We start from the raw sequence: 14,018 nt of genomic DNA, 5'->3' as shown, positions 1-14,018 counted from the left end.
CCTTGATAAAATAATAAAAATAATTATTGTATCTAATGATCATCTGATGAAAAACCAGTGATTTTAAACCACTCTCCACCCCATGGATTTATGCTTCCCCTTTGGAAAAGTACAGTCATTAGCGTTAACCTTACATCTTCAATTGTATAAAACAAAGTGTCACATAATTGCTCTGCTCTCTGCAAGTTCTGCCTTTTGAGCTGTCATCCTGGACCACACACATCACTAAAGACTGGGTGCAGGAAAAAGTGATGAAATACAACATTGCAAAATGTTCTGAATAAACCAAGCTGTTTTTTTCTGTTTTCAGTCAGTTACCTTATTAGTGCACAGACTGATACACTGGACCTCACCAACCCTGGAGACTTGTACATTTGAACATGACTGTTTGTTCTGAGCAGTTTTCTGAGAGTGTTGTCAGAGATTGGGAAAGAGGGTCTCACTCAGAGGAGCTTAGAGATCAGAGGAACAGCAGTGGAGCAGCAGAAATGGGGGTCACAGACAAACTGATCTTCTGGGGTCTGACACTGGTCATCCTGCCTGGTAAGAACAGCAGTCATTTACAAAAATGTACCAATGTATATATAATTAGGAAATATTGCACCCATTTATCATGCCTGGTAACAACTACTGTTGTTTACAGGCATCATAAGAACAGTGTACGATTATTACAATAACATTACTTATTCATATTTTACATATTCATATTTTACACATGTAAGTGTTTAATTCATTCAGTTTTAAAGAAAAGGAGCTCTTCTAAGCGAGTATGTAAAATCCACCCTATAGTACCATTAAAACTTTGAAATGTAAGGGTCATGGCCAAAAACTGAATGAATAAATAAAATTATTTCTTATAAATACCACCTGTTTTGCTATTATTTTCTGTTGCTGTGCATGAGATCTGATGACACTGATTAATATTTTGTTTCAGAATATTCATTTGGTATTGTGTTATTGTGAATGTGGACCTGGACTGACACCCTTGCCATTTGACCTTGTAAATCTAGATTCTTGGCTCGTACTTGTAGCACTATCTCTTATGTTGTATTTGTAGCACATTTTGCCTAGTGGTATAGCAGCAATTCATTGTCCCAGTGACTGTATTTGATATATGTATCCTTAGATCAGATTAGCCCTGTCTCGCTACACTGACTATCTGCGTTGTATGACCTGTACGCATCTTGCCCTTGTACCTGTTGTTCGGCCACTAAATGCACTTCTGTGTGTCATTTTGGGTAAAAGCATCTGCTAAATGAATAAATGTAAATGTTAATGTAAATGTAAATGTAAATGTAAATGAATGTCCTTAACATGGACAGTCATATTCTTTTACATTAAGCATTCTACATCATTCTGTATGCCTGAGTGCTTTGTAATGTTTGTCAGTGTAACTTGAGTATTATCAATAACACAATATAAACAGTTTATATGTTGTTTTCCAGGTGTCCTAAGTCAATGCTCTGTGTGGTATCCACAGAGAAACATCTGCACAGTGAAAGGATCTACTGTAACCATCTCCTGTTCATATCATTGTCCTAAATCTGCAAGGAAGATGTGGTGTTACAACAAAGATACATGCTCATTTGGCCCTTATGTTTACAACAGTGAGAATACAAATATTGACCCAGAATATGAAGACAGAGCAGAGTGTTTGAATTGCACAACTAACATTTGCACATTAATGATAAAAAATGTTACGAGCACAGATTCTGGGACATACGTATTCCAACCTGAAACCAATTTTCCTGTTGCAACACAGCCTCTTGGCCCTGGGGTGAAACTCATGGTTGCTGGTAAGATTGGTTTTCTCTTTCTTTCTCTGTTTTACAGTAATGGAGAATTACTTCTGAACAAGATCACTTCCTCTTTGTAGAAAACACGATGCTCAAAGAGATGTGTAAGGGAAAAGTAATTCTTTCTGAAATATATTCATGGAAGGGCAGACAACAAAGCTGGAGGACTCATTTTAGTCATTAGTTTGATTTAATAATATTGTTAACAATAGTGTTCTGCAGTACACTGAAAAAAATCTGCATCATCCCATTGTTTGAATCTGAATAGCAATGGCCCATACCAGATTTAAACATGAACGATGAGCTGTACTGTCTAACATAACCCTACGAAAGAATAAGCAGAGAAGAAAGTAACAGTGACATCATTCTGTTTAAGACATTGCCTTAGCAAGAGGAGGAAAAAAGGCAACTTTTCATAAATGCTCCAAGTGTGAATAAACATATATATGCCATGTTTTCTAGCAACATCATCATCTGCACAGTACAAGTACATTTAATAAATAATCTAGTAGTCCGATTCCATAAATGACCAAGAAACCAGCATTGCTTTGCAATTGCTAGCCTGCCCTCTAGACAGATTTGTGGTGTAGGATACTTCCTCTCGGTACGGAAAATGTCACCCTCTTTTGGTTTTATCAATTACATCATATATGAAAAATATTTATTGTTCAGCATAAAAGCATAGCCTACCTATACACCCACAATAGGATAACAATTACATGTGCCTACAAGAAAAAAAAAAAAAAAAGTGCACATCCTTTTCTACCTTTCTCTGCCCTGCTGGTCCAGAGACATGTGTGACTGAGAAGAACCAATCAGGCATCTCATGTAACAAAGAGGTGCAGGGTCCAGAAGGCCAAACATTAAAAGTATGAACCTTTCCAGACATAGGCATGTTGATATGTTGTGTTTAAGTGTTGCCTAAACTAAAAAATAAAACAGGTCTGCCTCAATTTATTCTTTAAGCATTAAAACAAAACAACCATTATATGTACTTCATTATCCCCAGATTTAAAGGTTGTGGTAACCCCATCCAGAGGAGATGGAGCAGTGACTGAAGGAAACTCTGTGACTCTGACCTGTTCAGCCAGCTGCTCCCTCACACAGTCAAAGTTTGCCTGGTTTAAAAACAACAAATTGCTCCCAGATTCAAATGCCACCCTTCACTTCAGTCCTGTTTCCCACCAACAGTCAGGAAGCTACTCCTGTGCTTACAGGGACAGTGGTAATGTCACATCTCCACAGACTACTCTGGACGTTAAATGTGAGTATTTAACATCATGCCTGAGGATGCTGAGGATGATGAGGTTCATAATAAGTATGGAGCTGAGAATTCCATTATCGTGGCTCTAACTGTAACAGGTATATGAGATTGCATAACTTCCCAACAAATGAATGCTATCGGAAAGCAGAAAATTATTTCTGAAATGGACTGATGTTTGTTACCTTTTTCAGCCAGATCAAATACATCAACAGTTCTCATGATAACTTGGATAGTACTACCTGTCCTGTTGGTCATGCTTGTCATTATCATTTATGTTAACAGGTGAGTTTTTATCAATTAGTTTCCAGTTGGTTATTTTATTAATTTATGTATTAATGCCTTGGCAATCAACTGGATTCAGGCCATAACCCTACTCTGTTTCTCTCTTTAGGGGAAAACTACTAAAAGAAGTGACAAAGTGGGCAAATAGAATACAGGTAACACAATGATTCATAATACAAGATGTCACCTGAAAATATTTGTTTATTAATGTATTGTGCTTCCCAGTCTCCAATTTTTACACTATTTTACCAATTTTTACACAATTTCCAGTAATTCTGCGAGTGTTTCTTAGGGGATGCTATTTCACTCCAGACAACAGCCAGTACAGAGGGTGGGTCTTTCTCTCTCTCCACAGAATGCCCACCCTGACCCCCACAATGACTTGTACACAGCCCTCGACATGGAGAACAGGACTTCTGAATACGAGACACTGATGGTGAATCTCTATAATCTCTACACACAATTCTTATCAGTGATTTACGGGCCGTGTGGGTGTTAGACTCTGTCTGCTGTCCCTACTCTTCAAATTTCAGGCCTGAAAGAGCCATATTAAAACCTTGGAACTTGCACTTATTGGCAAAAGACAAGGATAACAAAAACATCAGCTGGAGAAATACTCATTTACTTGTTATTTATAGTCAAGCGTAGAGATTTTTAGTACACAACTCTGTCTTTATGCTTAACACTGTTTTGTGTTTCCTGTTTTGCCTCTTTCAGAGTTTAAGAGACGCAGCCAGCTGCACAGAAACCATCTCTCAGAGCGCAACTCAGATCTCAATATATGAAAATATGCAAAGGAGAGGCTCTACAGAGAGAGAGAACTGAATGGAGGCTTGGGGTGCTGTGGAAGTTCTCTCTTGCTAATTTTAATCCACAGCATTAAATCAAACCTGCTTATGATTCTTTCTTTGTCTGTGATGTGTTATTGTGGTTATAAGAGGTTGCTGTTTCGATTCCCTGCTGTGGCGCTGTTGCTTTACCCCTGGGCAAGGGACATTGTATGTATGCATAATATATAATATAATATAATACATGGCCACTTTGGCATGATTTGGTGAATTACATGTAATGTGCTTTAAACTTGTCTTGTACAGGTACCAAGTCACTAATTTGTGTACATCTCTTTTTTGCCACTAGGGGACAGTGAAGAGGTTCAAATAACTTCAGCTCTGCTGTGTACTTTACATTCTCCTATCAGTAGGTCAGGTTAGGTCACCTATCAGGTGGAGACACCTGCCTATCAGCACCTGCAATAATAGAGCTGCATATCAGCAACAATAAACATAACATGTATAATCTACAATACTGCAAAAGATATAAACATCAGTTAATGGACACAAGTTGTGTAGACTGTTACATTCGGAAAGGCTGTGCAATGTTAAAACAGCTATGAGAATTTATGACATCAGGACTGGGGAAAAAAAAGTGTATAACATTAAATGTTACATTTAATTTTTCCATGCCTTCAGGTGATTCAATTTCACCAAGCAAGGTAGAATTAATGCTACACAATTATAGTCATACTACATGCACAGAATTCTGATGTGCATACTGTGAAATAGACAATATCTGATAGAGGAGTATTAACCTCAATACAGCAAAAAAATCAATAAATTCATTTCAGTTTTACTCAGGTTACTGTTTTTTCAGCTACATTCTTAAGAGTTTTTCTATTTCTCATGCACAGTGCAATTGTGCCCCGTATTAACATTAGGCTGCAGTTTAATGATCACAATGATGAAGTCCTGTTGATATGCGTTCATGTTTATTTGGATTGACACTGAGTGATTTAGCAAATGCACCAATGCAGAGCAAATCACAACCTGCATGAGACATTGGAACAGAGTTTTATACATGAAACTTTCCAAAAGTACATATGAGGCAAATTTATTTCAGCAAGATGCACACAATCTGTCCTCAACAAACACTCCGGGGGCCTCCAGATCCAGGGGGCCTCACTGCATACTGTACGCATGCTTTCACAAAGATTCCTCTTTATCAACTTATTTTTGCAAACGGATCTGAGGGCTCTATTTAAATTAAATACAGTATAAGTGCTTGTACAATTAAATATTATGGACCATATAGAAATTACATAACAAAATCATGTGTCTTAATTCTGAGAATAAGTCTGCATAGACATGAAGAGATCTGAGTACCTTGACATGGCTGCACACACGGATGGTAGCTACAGCAGCAACACTGATGTCTGTGATCTCATGGAACAGCTGATCCTTTTTTTTATTCGACCAGATTCTTTTTTTATTACAAGAGATAGGTTATTGTAAAATGTAAAGTAGAAAAATGAAATAGATATATTGAGGAGCATTAGTTGAAAACACAAAAAACACAATGAAAAATATAACACCCTCCTTCTCTCCCACAACCACCTCCACCCTCCACCCCCACCCATCACAACAACCATCTTAGCTCAGCAGGATTATCACTTCATATCATAATGAATGGAAGGCAGTCTTAAAGAGCTCAGCGCCATACAGCTTATTTATTTCCAGCCAAGGCCAAGTACTACGGACCGCCCGTCATTATTGTAGTAGGAGCTGTACTGGCTGTCCTGGCTCTTATTTTGATCATCGTCATTTTTGCTGTGAGGTGAGACAAACTAGAAACATTTGTCTTTCATTGCTCCCATTGGTCTGTGTAGTCCACACAGATTCAGTGCAAGACCAAATTAGCTTCTTATGATAACTTGTATAACTCTTATAATCCTGTCTCACCTGCCGTTATCATTAAGATTAAGAGGCAGGTTTTTACCTATTAGTTTCCAATTGGTTATTAATATATGTATTAATGCCTTGGCAATCAACTGTATTCAGGCTATAACCCTTTCATCGAAAATGCAAAATGATGTCTTTATGTACTTTGATTACAGGGAATACACATACTTGCTCTGTGTTTCTCTTTAGGAATAAAGGACCAAGAGAGGTGACCGAGAGAGCAAATAGATTACAGGTAACACAATGGTCTAACCAGTGATACACACTATCACCTGATAACATTTGTTACTTAACATATTGTGCTTACCAGTCTTCTTTTTTGACATTTTTGACAGTCTTCAATTTTGATCTCTTTTTACTTTATAAACACATATACAGTAACTCTTTTAACCCTGTGAGTGTTTCTCAGGGTACCTAACTTGTAAGTGGCTTTGGATAAAGGCGTCTGCCAAATGAATAGATGTAAATGTAAATGTAAATGTATAATATTTAACCACAAACAACAACCAACATAGTTTAACCCCCTCTCTCCACAGGGTGCCCACTCTGACCCCCACAATGACTTGTACACTGCTCTTGACACAAAGAACAGGTCCCCCGAATATGACACACTAATGGTAAATCTCCATAATCTCTAACCATGATCACTGTGCTGGTTATACGGTTGGACTAGCAGTGTATATATTTACTATATGTCTAACTCCATCTGCTGTCTCTGCTCTCCATTTTTCAATCCTGAAAGAACCATATTAACCTTGGAATATGCAATTAATGGCAAAAGATAAGGATACATCTGAAAATCAGGTGAAGAAATACCCATGAACTTGTTATTTAGTCATGTTGCTTGAAGTTTAAAAACGATTACTATGTGGCTCTGAGTTGTTTTGATGCTTAATAGTGTTCTGTGTTTCTTGTTTTGCCTCCTTCAGAGTGTGAGAGATGCAGCCAGCTGCACAGAAACTGTCCTTCAGAGCACGACTCAGTCCTCAATATATGAAAATATACAAAGGAGAAAATCTACAGAGAGAGAGAACTGAATGGAGTTTGGGATGCTGTGGAAGTTCAGTCTGAAATGAATTCACATTATGAAATCAAATACGCTTATGATACCTTCTGTGTATGTAAGGTTTTCATTGACGTTGCATGTTTGCATAATATGTACATGACCTCAAAGGGAATGATGTACGGTGCTGAGCTCTTTAAGACTGCCTGCCATTTATTATGATATGAAGTAGTAATGTTGGTGAGCTAACATAATCGCTGTGATGCATGTTCTGTTGGCTGTGGTTTCCCTTGGGGTCATTCGGGGTCAGGAGGGGGAGTTTGGGTTGGATGTGGGAGAAAAGGAGATTATAGGAAGTTATAGTTTTCTTTGTTGTGTTTTTACACATATGTTTTCAATTGAGGCTCCTCAGTGCATTTAGTTTATTTTTCTATTTTGCATTTTACAATAACCTATCTCTTGTAATAAAATTTAAAAATCTGGTCTCCCAAAAAAATTGTTTGCCATTGTCAGCTGTGTCAGGAGATCACAAAGATCAGTGTTACTGCTGTAACTATCATTCATTTGTACTGCCATGTCAGGCCTGTACATCTATCCAGTTTTTCTGCGTGCTTGGTCCTTTTTACTAAAATCTATATAAAATGCTTATTTGTGGTCCTTTTCTATGTTCAAACTATGCTCAACAAAGTCAGTGAAGTCCCCTTCCTTGAAATGGTGCTTAGCTCACTGTGGTGTGCTGGGCGGCTCCCAGTGTGAAAAATAGCAGCACCCTACCCCTCCCCCCACCCTACCCCCCCGTAAGCTTGCACTCTGGTCACCTCCTCTGTCTGCTTTGGCCACTGTGTGGTAGAACAAGCTTCCCGTTGTGGTCAAAGGAGCAAAGACACTGAAATCAACTGTCATTGCAGACTAAAAACCTTCCTCTTCAGGATATACCTCATTCCTACTCTCCAAATGTGAACTTTTGTTCCCTTTATGTGTAATTATACATGAGGATGTGTACTTCAGGGATGTATGTAATTATACATGGGGAGGTTTGCTTCAGTGCATGTGTTAGTATTGTATTGGGAATGGTATTTTCCTTACATTGCATATATTTTTGTTGCACTTACATGCTAATCTAGGCAAACACTTGCAATTTCAGCACTGCGTTTCGCACTGATGCTTAGTCATATGCAATTTGTGATGCCCTGTTTGGGCAACTCATCATGCCACGTTATTAGATGCACTTTTCAAGCCTCTGTATATAAGAGCATCTGCTAAATGACAACAATGCTATGCAGTGCAAAGCATTTAAAAATGTGTCATGGAGTCCAAAGTGGGTCAGTCAACTAGATGCTCGACTTGAGTGCAGGCCGAGCACTACAGCTCAATTTAGAAACTAGATGTGTCGTTTACCAGCAAGGACCACAGTGGCAGAGGCTGGTTTTGTGCCAGTGGGGATACGGCAAGGTAGGTCTGCCAGGGCTTCCTTGTCACAATGCTCACAGGCACCCTACAGCTTGTCAGGTGCATGCAAGTTGTTCAGATAAAGTCAGCTGAGCAGCACCTACCCTCTGATGAGTGCCCAATTCACTGTAGCACACTGGGGGACTTGGTGTTGTGGAGAAACAAAACATTGTTTGCAGGCAGTACCTCGGAAGATGGTTTTCTTCTCTCCTCAGCGCTACTGAACAAGGTCACAAGTTGTCATGGTGAAAGGAGCCAACGAGTCCAACGAGGATTTCATAAAGGGGAATATGCATAGAAAATGTGTCATGGGGTTCATATTTCTGCTGGGATGAGAGGCAGCTAGAGCCACATTATGTGTTGTGACAAACAAAAATTTCTCCCCTTTGTGTGTGTGTGTGTGTGTGGGGGGGGGGGGGGGGTTAATCACAGCTACATCATATACAGATACAAGAAATTCATAATATTAGCAAGGATACCAGACAAATGTGCCTCAGGACTTCTGCTCAGTTGACTCATCAGGGCAAATCTGAATAGGATGTATCTAGGTGAAGACAGAAGGAGCAGGAAAGAGTAGAGCAACTCTCCTATCCCTTTCCCTATCCTTATCTTTGCTGTTAGCTCATTCCATCACCAGGGTGGCCAAGCCTGAGAAGGAGCTGCTATGGTTAAAATATCACAACAAGCAACTCTGATAATACTACTTACAATAATAACAAATAATTGGATATTCTGTATGTTCTCGTTTTATATGCTGTCTGCTATTTCTCCTGAATGTTTTGCAATTTGCTGCACTGCTGCGGAGAAAGTGGCGCTCGATAGCGAGAAGGAGCATTTCTGTTTAATGTCACTTACTGTTGGTCAGATCATATCACATCCACATCTTCAACATGTGGGGCCTGACAGTTACTTTCAAACACTTCCTAAAATCAACCCAGAGAAAAGAAGAACTTAGAACCTAAAGTGAACTGTCATCTCAACTTCCCCCCTCACATTTCCTGGTCTCCCTACGTCACTCTGTTCTCTCCTCCTGTAAGACAGCGTCATTGTCCTGCAAGTTACACAGCTGGACACGGCTCTTCTGTGGAGTGACTTTCAGAGAGTGCTGAGTGTCTGCAGGGGTCAGAGAGTGACAAGGAGGATCTGACTCTTTACTGAGGAATAGCAGAAATGGAGGCCAGGGACACACTGCACTTCTGGGGTCTGACTCTGGTAATCCTGCCTGGTAAGAGCTGTGGTCATACTGCCACACATTTACAATATGTTCCTGTTTTAGCACACAAATTAATTTACAAGTATCAGCTTATGGCAATATTGTTGTGATAACATTGCAGTTACAGTTCATAATAACTAGACCTAGCTTTCCAAACCAGTTAATAATAACTAGACCTAGCTTTCCAAATTCTCCAGTCTCTTGCTTTGCATTCTCTGTATCCATCACCGCAAAGCTCTCTCCACAACAGAGTAACCTCCGAGTGTGATCTGTCTGTTGCTCCACTTCTGCTGCAAGTGCAAATGGTTGTGAGTCCATTCGGTACTGGCAGCCTCTGACCAAGCGAAATTCATCATTTTCATCTTCCAGGCTCATCTTGTCAAACATCATGTGCAGTTGCGTGCCAACCAGCCCCTTCGTTGTTTTACCACTAATGGCTAACAATAATTGGTTTCAACATGTTATGATGATAAAACTGATGAATGGCTGTGGACTTCTGTGAAATAAGCCAAATTTCTCAAAACCTTGCAGAAAATATTTGCAAGACCATATTTCATTAGGTTCATAATATAGGTGAACACTATACATCTCCAATTGTCTTCAGTTAACTTGCAGCATTTGCATTAAATCCTCCTTACAACCGTAACTCAGTATTTTTAATTTTGGGAAATGCAGGATCATGATCCATGTTGAAAGGCACTTGCCTTTTCCCTCTGACTTGTACGCAACAGCATTTGCAAGTGTATGAGTCTGTGCACGTCTCCATAAATGTATTCCAGGTGTCCTTGGTGGCGAATGGGCAGTATGGTATCCAGAGAAACCTATCTGTGCAGTGAGAAGATCCACTGTGATCATCCCCTGTTCATATAATCATCCTGACAAATATTATGGCAACACTCTGAAAGCGCAGACGATGATGTGGTGTCATAAGCACGAAAACTGTATAGACACCAAATATGTCTGTCGTAGTAATAATACAAATATCAGTCCTGAGTTTAAAGACAGAGCAGAGTGCTTGGTGAAAGAAAAGAAGAACTGCACTTTAAAGATTAAAGACATCAGAGACAAGGACTCAGGGAATTACAAATTCAGGTTTGAAACCAATAAACCTGAGCAAATATGGACTGGTCAACCTGGAGTGGATCTACAGGTCTCTGGTAAGATTTCCTTTCTTTTCACTAGACATATTGATTTATTTCCCAAATGTATTTACAGTTTCACACATTGCCAGAAATGGGGTGAATTATTGCATTGTGACAGATAGTCAGTAAAATATTTCTTCAGAAAAGGTGATTAAAAGTCATTTATTCTTCCAAATTCAATTCTTTCACTAGAATTACAAGTGCTGATGACCTCATCAAAAGGAAATGAGCTAAGAGAAGGACATTTTGTGAGTCTAAACTGTAAGACAAAGAGCTGCTCTCTTACCCAACCAGAAATCACATGGTATAAAAACAGCATGCCCCTCCCAGGGACAAATGCCGCTCTTCAGTTCAATAATGTGTCGTACCTTCACTCTGGAAACTACTCCTGTGCTCTCAAAGACAACATAAACACCTCATCTCCTCAGGTCATTTTAGATGTTCAATGTGAGTAAATCTTTCTTTTCCATTCAACAACATTGCAGCAAAAGTGAAAAATGTTTTCAAAGTAATGTTAGTTTTTTTTTTTTTCCTTCTTCTTCAGATCCCCCAAGGAACACGTCAGTGTCAGCCAGTCCCTATGGTGAAATATTGGAGGGCAGTTCAGTGACTCTGACCTGCAGCAGCAATGCCAACCCACCGGTGCAGACATACACCTGGTTTAAGAATAACAGATCTGTAACCTCAGAGAGAGGGTCAGGGCAGAGTTATTCTATCACTAACATCACATCTGAGGACAGCGGACAGTACCACTGTAAGGTTCTCAATACGCATGGAGCCGAAAACTCTACTGTTGTGACTTTAAATGTAGCAGGTATGTGCATATTTAATGAGTCTGATTAACAGTTCATCGCCACAGATGAAATATTCTGCAAGTGCTTCATGTTATTTATTTATTTCCAGCCAAGGCCAAGTACTACGGACCGCCCGTCATTATTGTAGTAGGAACTGTACTGGCTGCCCTGGCTCTTATTTTGATCATCATCATTTTTGCCGTGAGGTGAGACAAACTAGAAACATTTTTCTTTCATTGCTCCCTGCCATAATAATCAAGTGGTGTGTTTGGTCCACACAGATTCAGTGCAAGACCAAATTAGCCTCATGTCCACTGTTACACTGATGTTGTGTTTCTCTTTCCCCTAAAGAAGGAAAGCAGGAGCCCACAGAGAAGAGGGATGTAGAGGTGTGGGACCTAAGGTGAGATCAGGGGTTATATTGCGATTTCGCACGTACTGTGAGCAGAATATCCTGGCCCCATTACCTATAAACATTAGGAGCTAAAATGTCAAAAGATTTTCTTTTCAACCTCTGCAATGCAAGTAATTCTTCATCACTTTACTGAGAAATAAGTATGCCTTTGTATGAATACACACACATACACATCACATATGCATATATATGCATATCTTTCAAGATATATTCTATATCTTTCAATTGTATGTCTTTATCTTCCATGCAAAGGCTGCTATGGACAACATTTATGCCAGCACTGCAGAGTTCGACCTCCCTTACACAGAGCACTGCGAGCAGAACTTCTCATCCCAGGAGGAGGAGATCAGTTATGCCGCTGTTAACTTCAAAAGGCAAAGATCAAAGAGGTGCGAAGCATTCCACAATCAAATGCAAGTGCAGAGGCAGTGTTTGCACAAACTAATGTAATTAAGATGTAACTGATGGGCTGCTGGCTATAATGACGGCCATCCGGGTGTCTCGGCAGGTCATCTCTCCGACAAGAACGTCCAGAAGATGTCGCCATCATCTACAGCACAGTGAGGGCTTAGACCACAGAGGACCTTCAAGCAGGTATCCATGGAGGAAGGCGTGAGAGTGAGGGCAGAGCTACGGTGGAGTGGTGATCATGGCATCGGAGTCCGGAAGGCAGTGTATTTTGCTCATGCTCTCAGGGTGCAAAATTCAGTAAAATGAAGGCCATACGTCCTTTATTTTTTATTATTATCCCTGACAGAAAGCAGTGCAATAGGCCAAGGGTATGGCGTTTTTACCCAGCAAAATATGTAGATTAAGCAATGTGAGTCATGATGGTGCTCATTTCTGACTGCTTCAACCAACAAAAAAAATTGTTGTAAATGGAAAAAACAATCTCCCATCGACTTAATAGTCAAATTATTACATGCATCCTGATGTCTCTGTCATCCTTAAAATGATTTGATGTGAAGTTTTTAAAATTCACATTAATGCACAGAACAGTACAGGCCATGCTTGTTATCATTTGGTAGAAGTGGGCTATAAAAGCCACGTACTATGCTCTGTTAAATGTAAAATGACCTTTTATTCAGGGTGGTTTATCAAATAAAGTCTGATCAAATACAAGTAGGACCTTCGCTGTGTGTGTGTGTATGTAGACCATGGAGACCATGGCAGGTCTAGAAAAACAAAGCAGAAGCCATGAAATAAAGACAATGACTAAACGCAGCATATATTTGCCTTTACCTGAATTTCAGGACTGGAAATGTTGTTGTTGTCAGTTGATGGTGTGTGTGCATGTGTGTGTGTGTGTGTGTGTGTGTTGCCTTTGCATGATGTGTAAAATAAACAGATGAAATCCTGAGGTCTGAGTCCTGTGTGATTACAGAGCTGTCATTGTTAACTATTGCAGTGCTTTCCCTGGTGAACTGGAGGATGGGGAGTAACATTTAAAGGTCCCAAGTGTGGGACAGGTAATGCTGGGGAAAGCCCGGGGGGTTTGCAGATCAGCAATAGCCACATGCACAAGTCATTTCACCCACGACAGCCAACCTACCTTCTAACCTCACTGGCTGACCAACCACCAGCTTTGGTGACAGCAGTATAAGGCTGACGATGGTGGTGAAATTATGAGCACTACGCAGAACACGTGCTTTTAATCAGCCGCAACCCCCAAACCCCCCACTCTGCGCCATATTCTCCAGCGGTGCTGTGTTTCCAGTATCATGTTTGCCGTCTGGCAGAGATAACGGTCAAGATAAATGTTTTCGAGTGGATACATCAATTCCGATACTCCTGACTTACACACGAGTACGCATGACTTCTCTTGTCATCTGTGTTAAATAAAACTACAAAGCAGACAGACGGTTTCAGCATTTCAGTGGAACCACAAATTCTTAGTAACCAATACACAACTCATGAAGTTGAGA

General features: G+C 39.9%; 2 protein-coding genes and 1 long non-coding RNA gene across 3 annotated transcripts; all 3 read left to right on the top strand.

Moving 5' to 3' along the window:
• Window positions 1-3,213: 3,213 nt before the first annotated feature.
• LOC118784002 lies at window positions 3,214-3,771 on the top strand. Its single transcript, XR_005005215.1, has 3 exons — window positions 3,214-3,342; window positions 3,452-3,497; window positions 3,698-3,771. It is a non-coding gene; the product is annotated as an uncharacterized LOC118784002 (long non-coding RNA).
• A 5,920-nt stretch (window positions 3,772-9,691) lies between these two features.
• On the top strand, window positions 9,692-11,013 carry LOC118784387 (sialic acid-binding Ig-like lectin 14). The gene is made up of 3 exons (XM_036538618.1): window positions 9,692-9,754; window positions 10,522-10,899; window positions 11,003-11,013. Exons 1-3 carry the CDS (start codon window positions 9,700-9,702, stop codon window positions 11,011-11,013), a joined length of 444 nt encoding a protein of 147 aa, XP_036394511.1. The 5' UTR covers window positions 9,692-9,699.
• A 151-nt stretch (window positions 11,014-11,164) lies between these two features.
• LOC118783994 (B-cell receptor CD22-like) lies at window positions 11,165-12,390 on the top strand (the record flags this gene model as incomplete). The annotated part of the gene is made up of 5 exons (XM_036537959.1): window positions 11,165-11,331; window positions 11,429-11,698; window positions 11,788-11,884; window positions 12,030-12,081; window positions 12,346-12,390. Coding segments are annotated over exons 1-5 (594 nt in total), but the record flags the coding sequence as incomplete, so codon positions are not given.
• Between the last annotated feature and the right edge of the window lie 1,628 nt (window positions 12,391-14,018).

This window comes from Megalops cyprinoides, chromosome 10, assembly GCF_013368585.1.
Source record: "Megalops cyprinoides isolate fMegCyp1 chromosome 10, fMegCyp1.pri, whole genome shotgun sequence".
In the NCBI taxonomy this organism is placed as follows: domain Eukaryota; kingdom Metazoa; phylum Chordata; class Actinopteri; order Elopiformes; family Megalopidae; genus Megalops; species Megalops cyprinoides.
This window is presented reverse-complemented; position numbering and strand designations above follow the sequence as displayed.

What these genes read in the sequence shown, in the direction of transcription:
- LOC118784387 (XM_036538618.1), top strand. Translation starts at nt 9,700, where the DNA reads ATGGAGGCCAGGGACACACTGCACTTCTGGGGTCTGACTCTGGTAATC. An exon ending in GACTCTGGTAATCCTGCCTG is followed by an intron (nt 9,755 to 10,521) that starts GTAAGAGCTGTG and finishes AATGTATTCCAG; the next exon opens with GTGTCCTTGGTGGCGAATGG.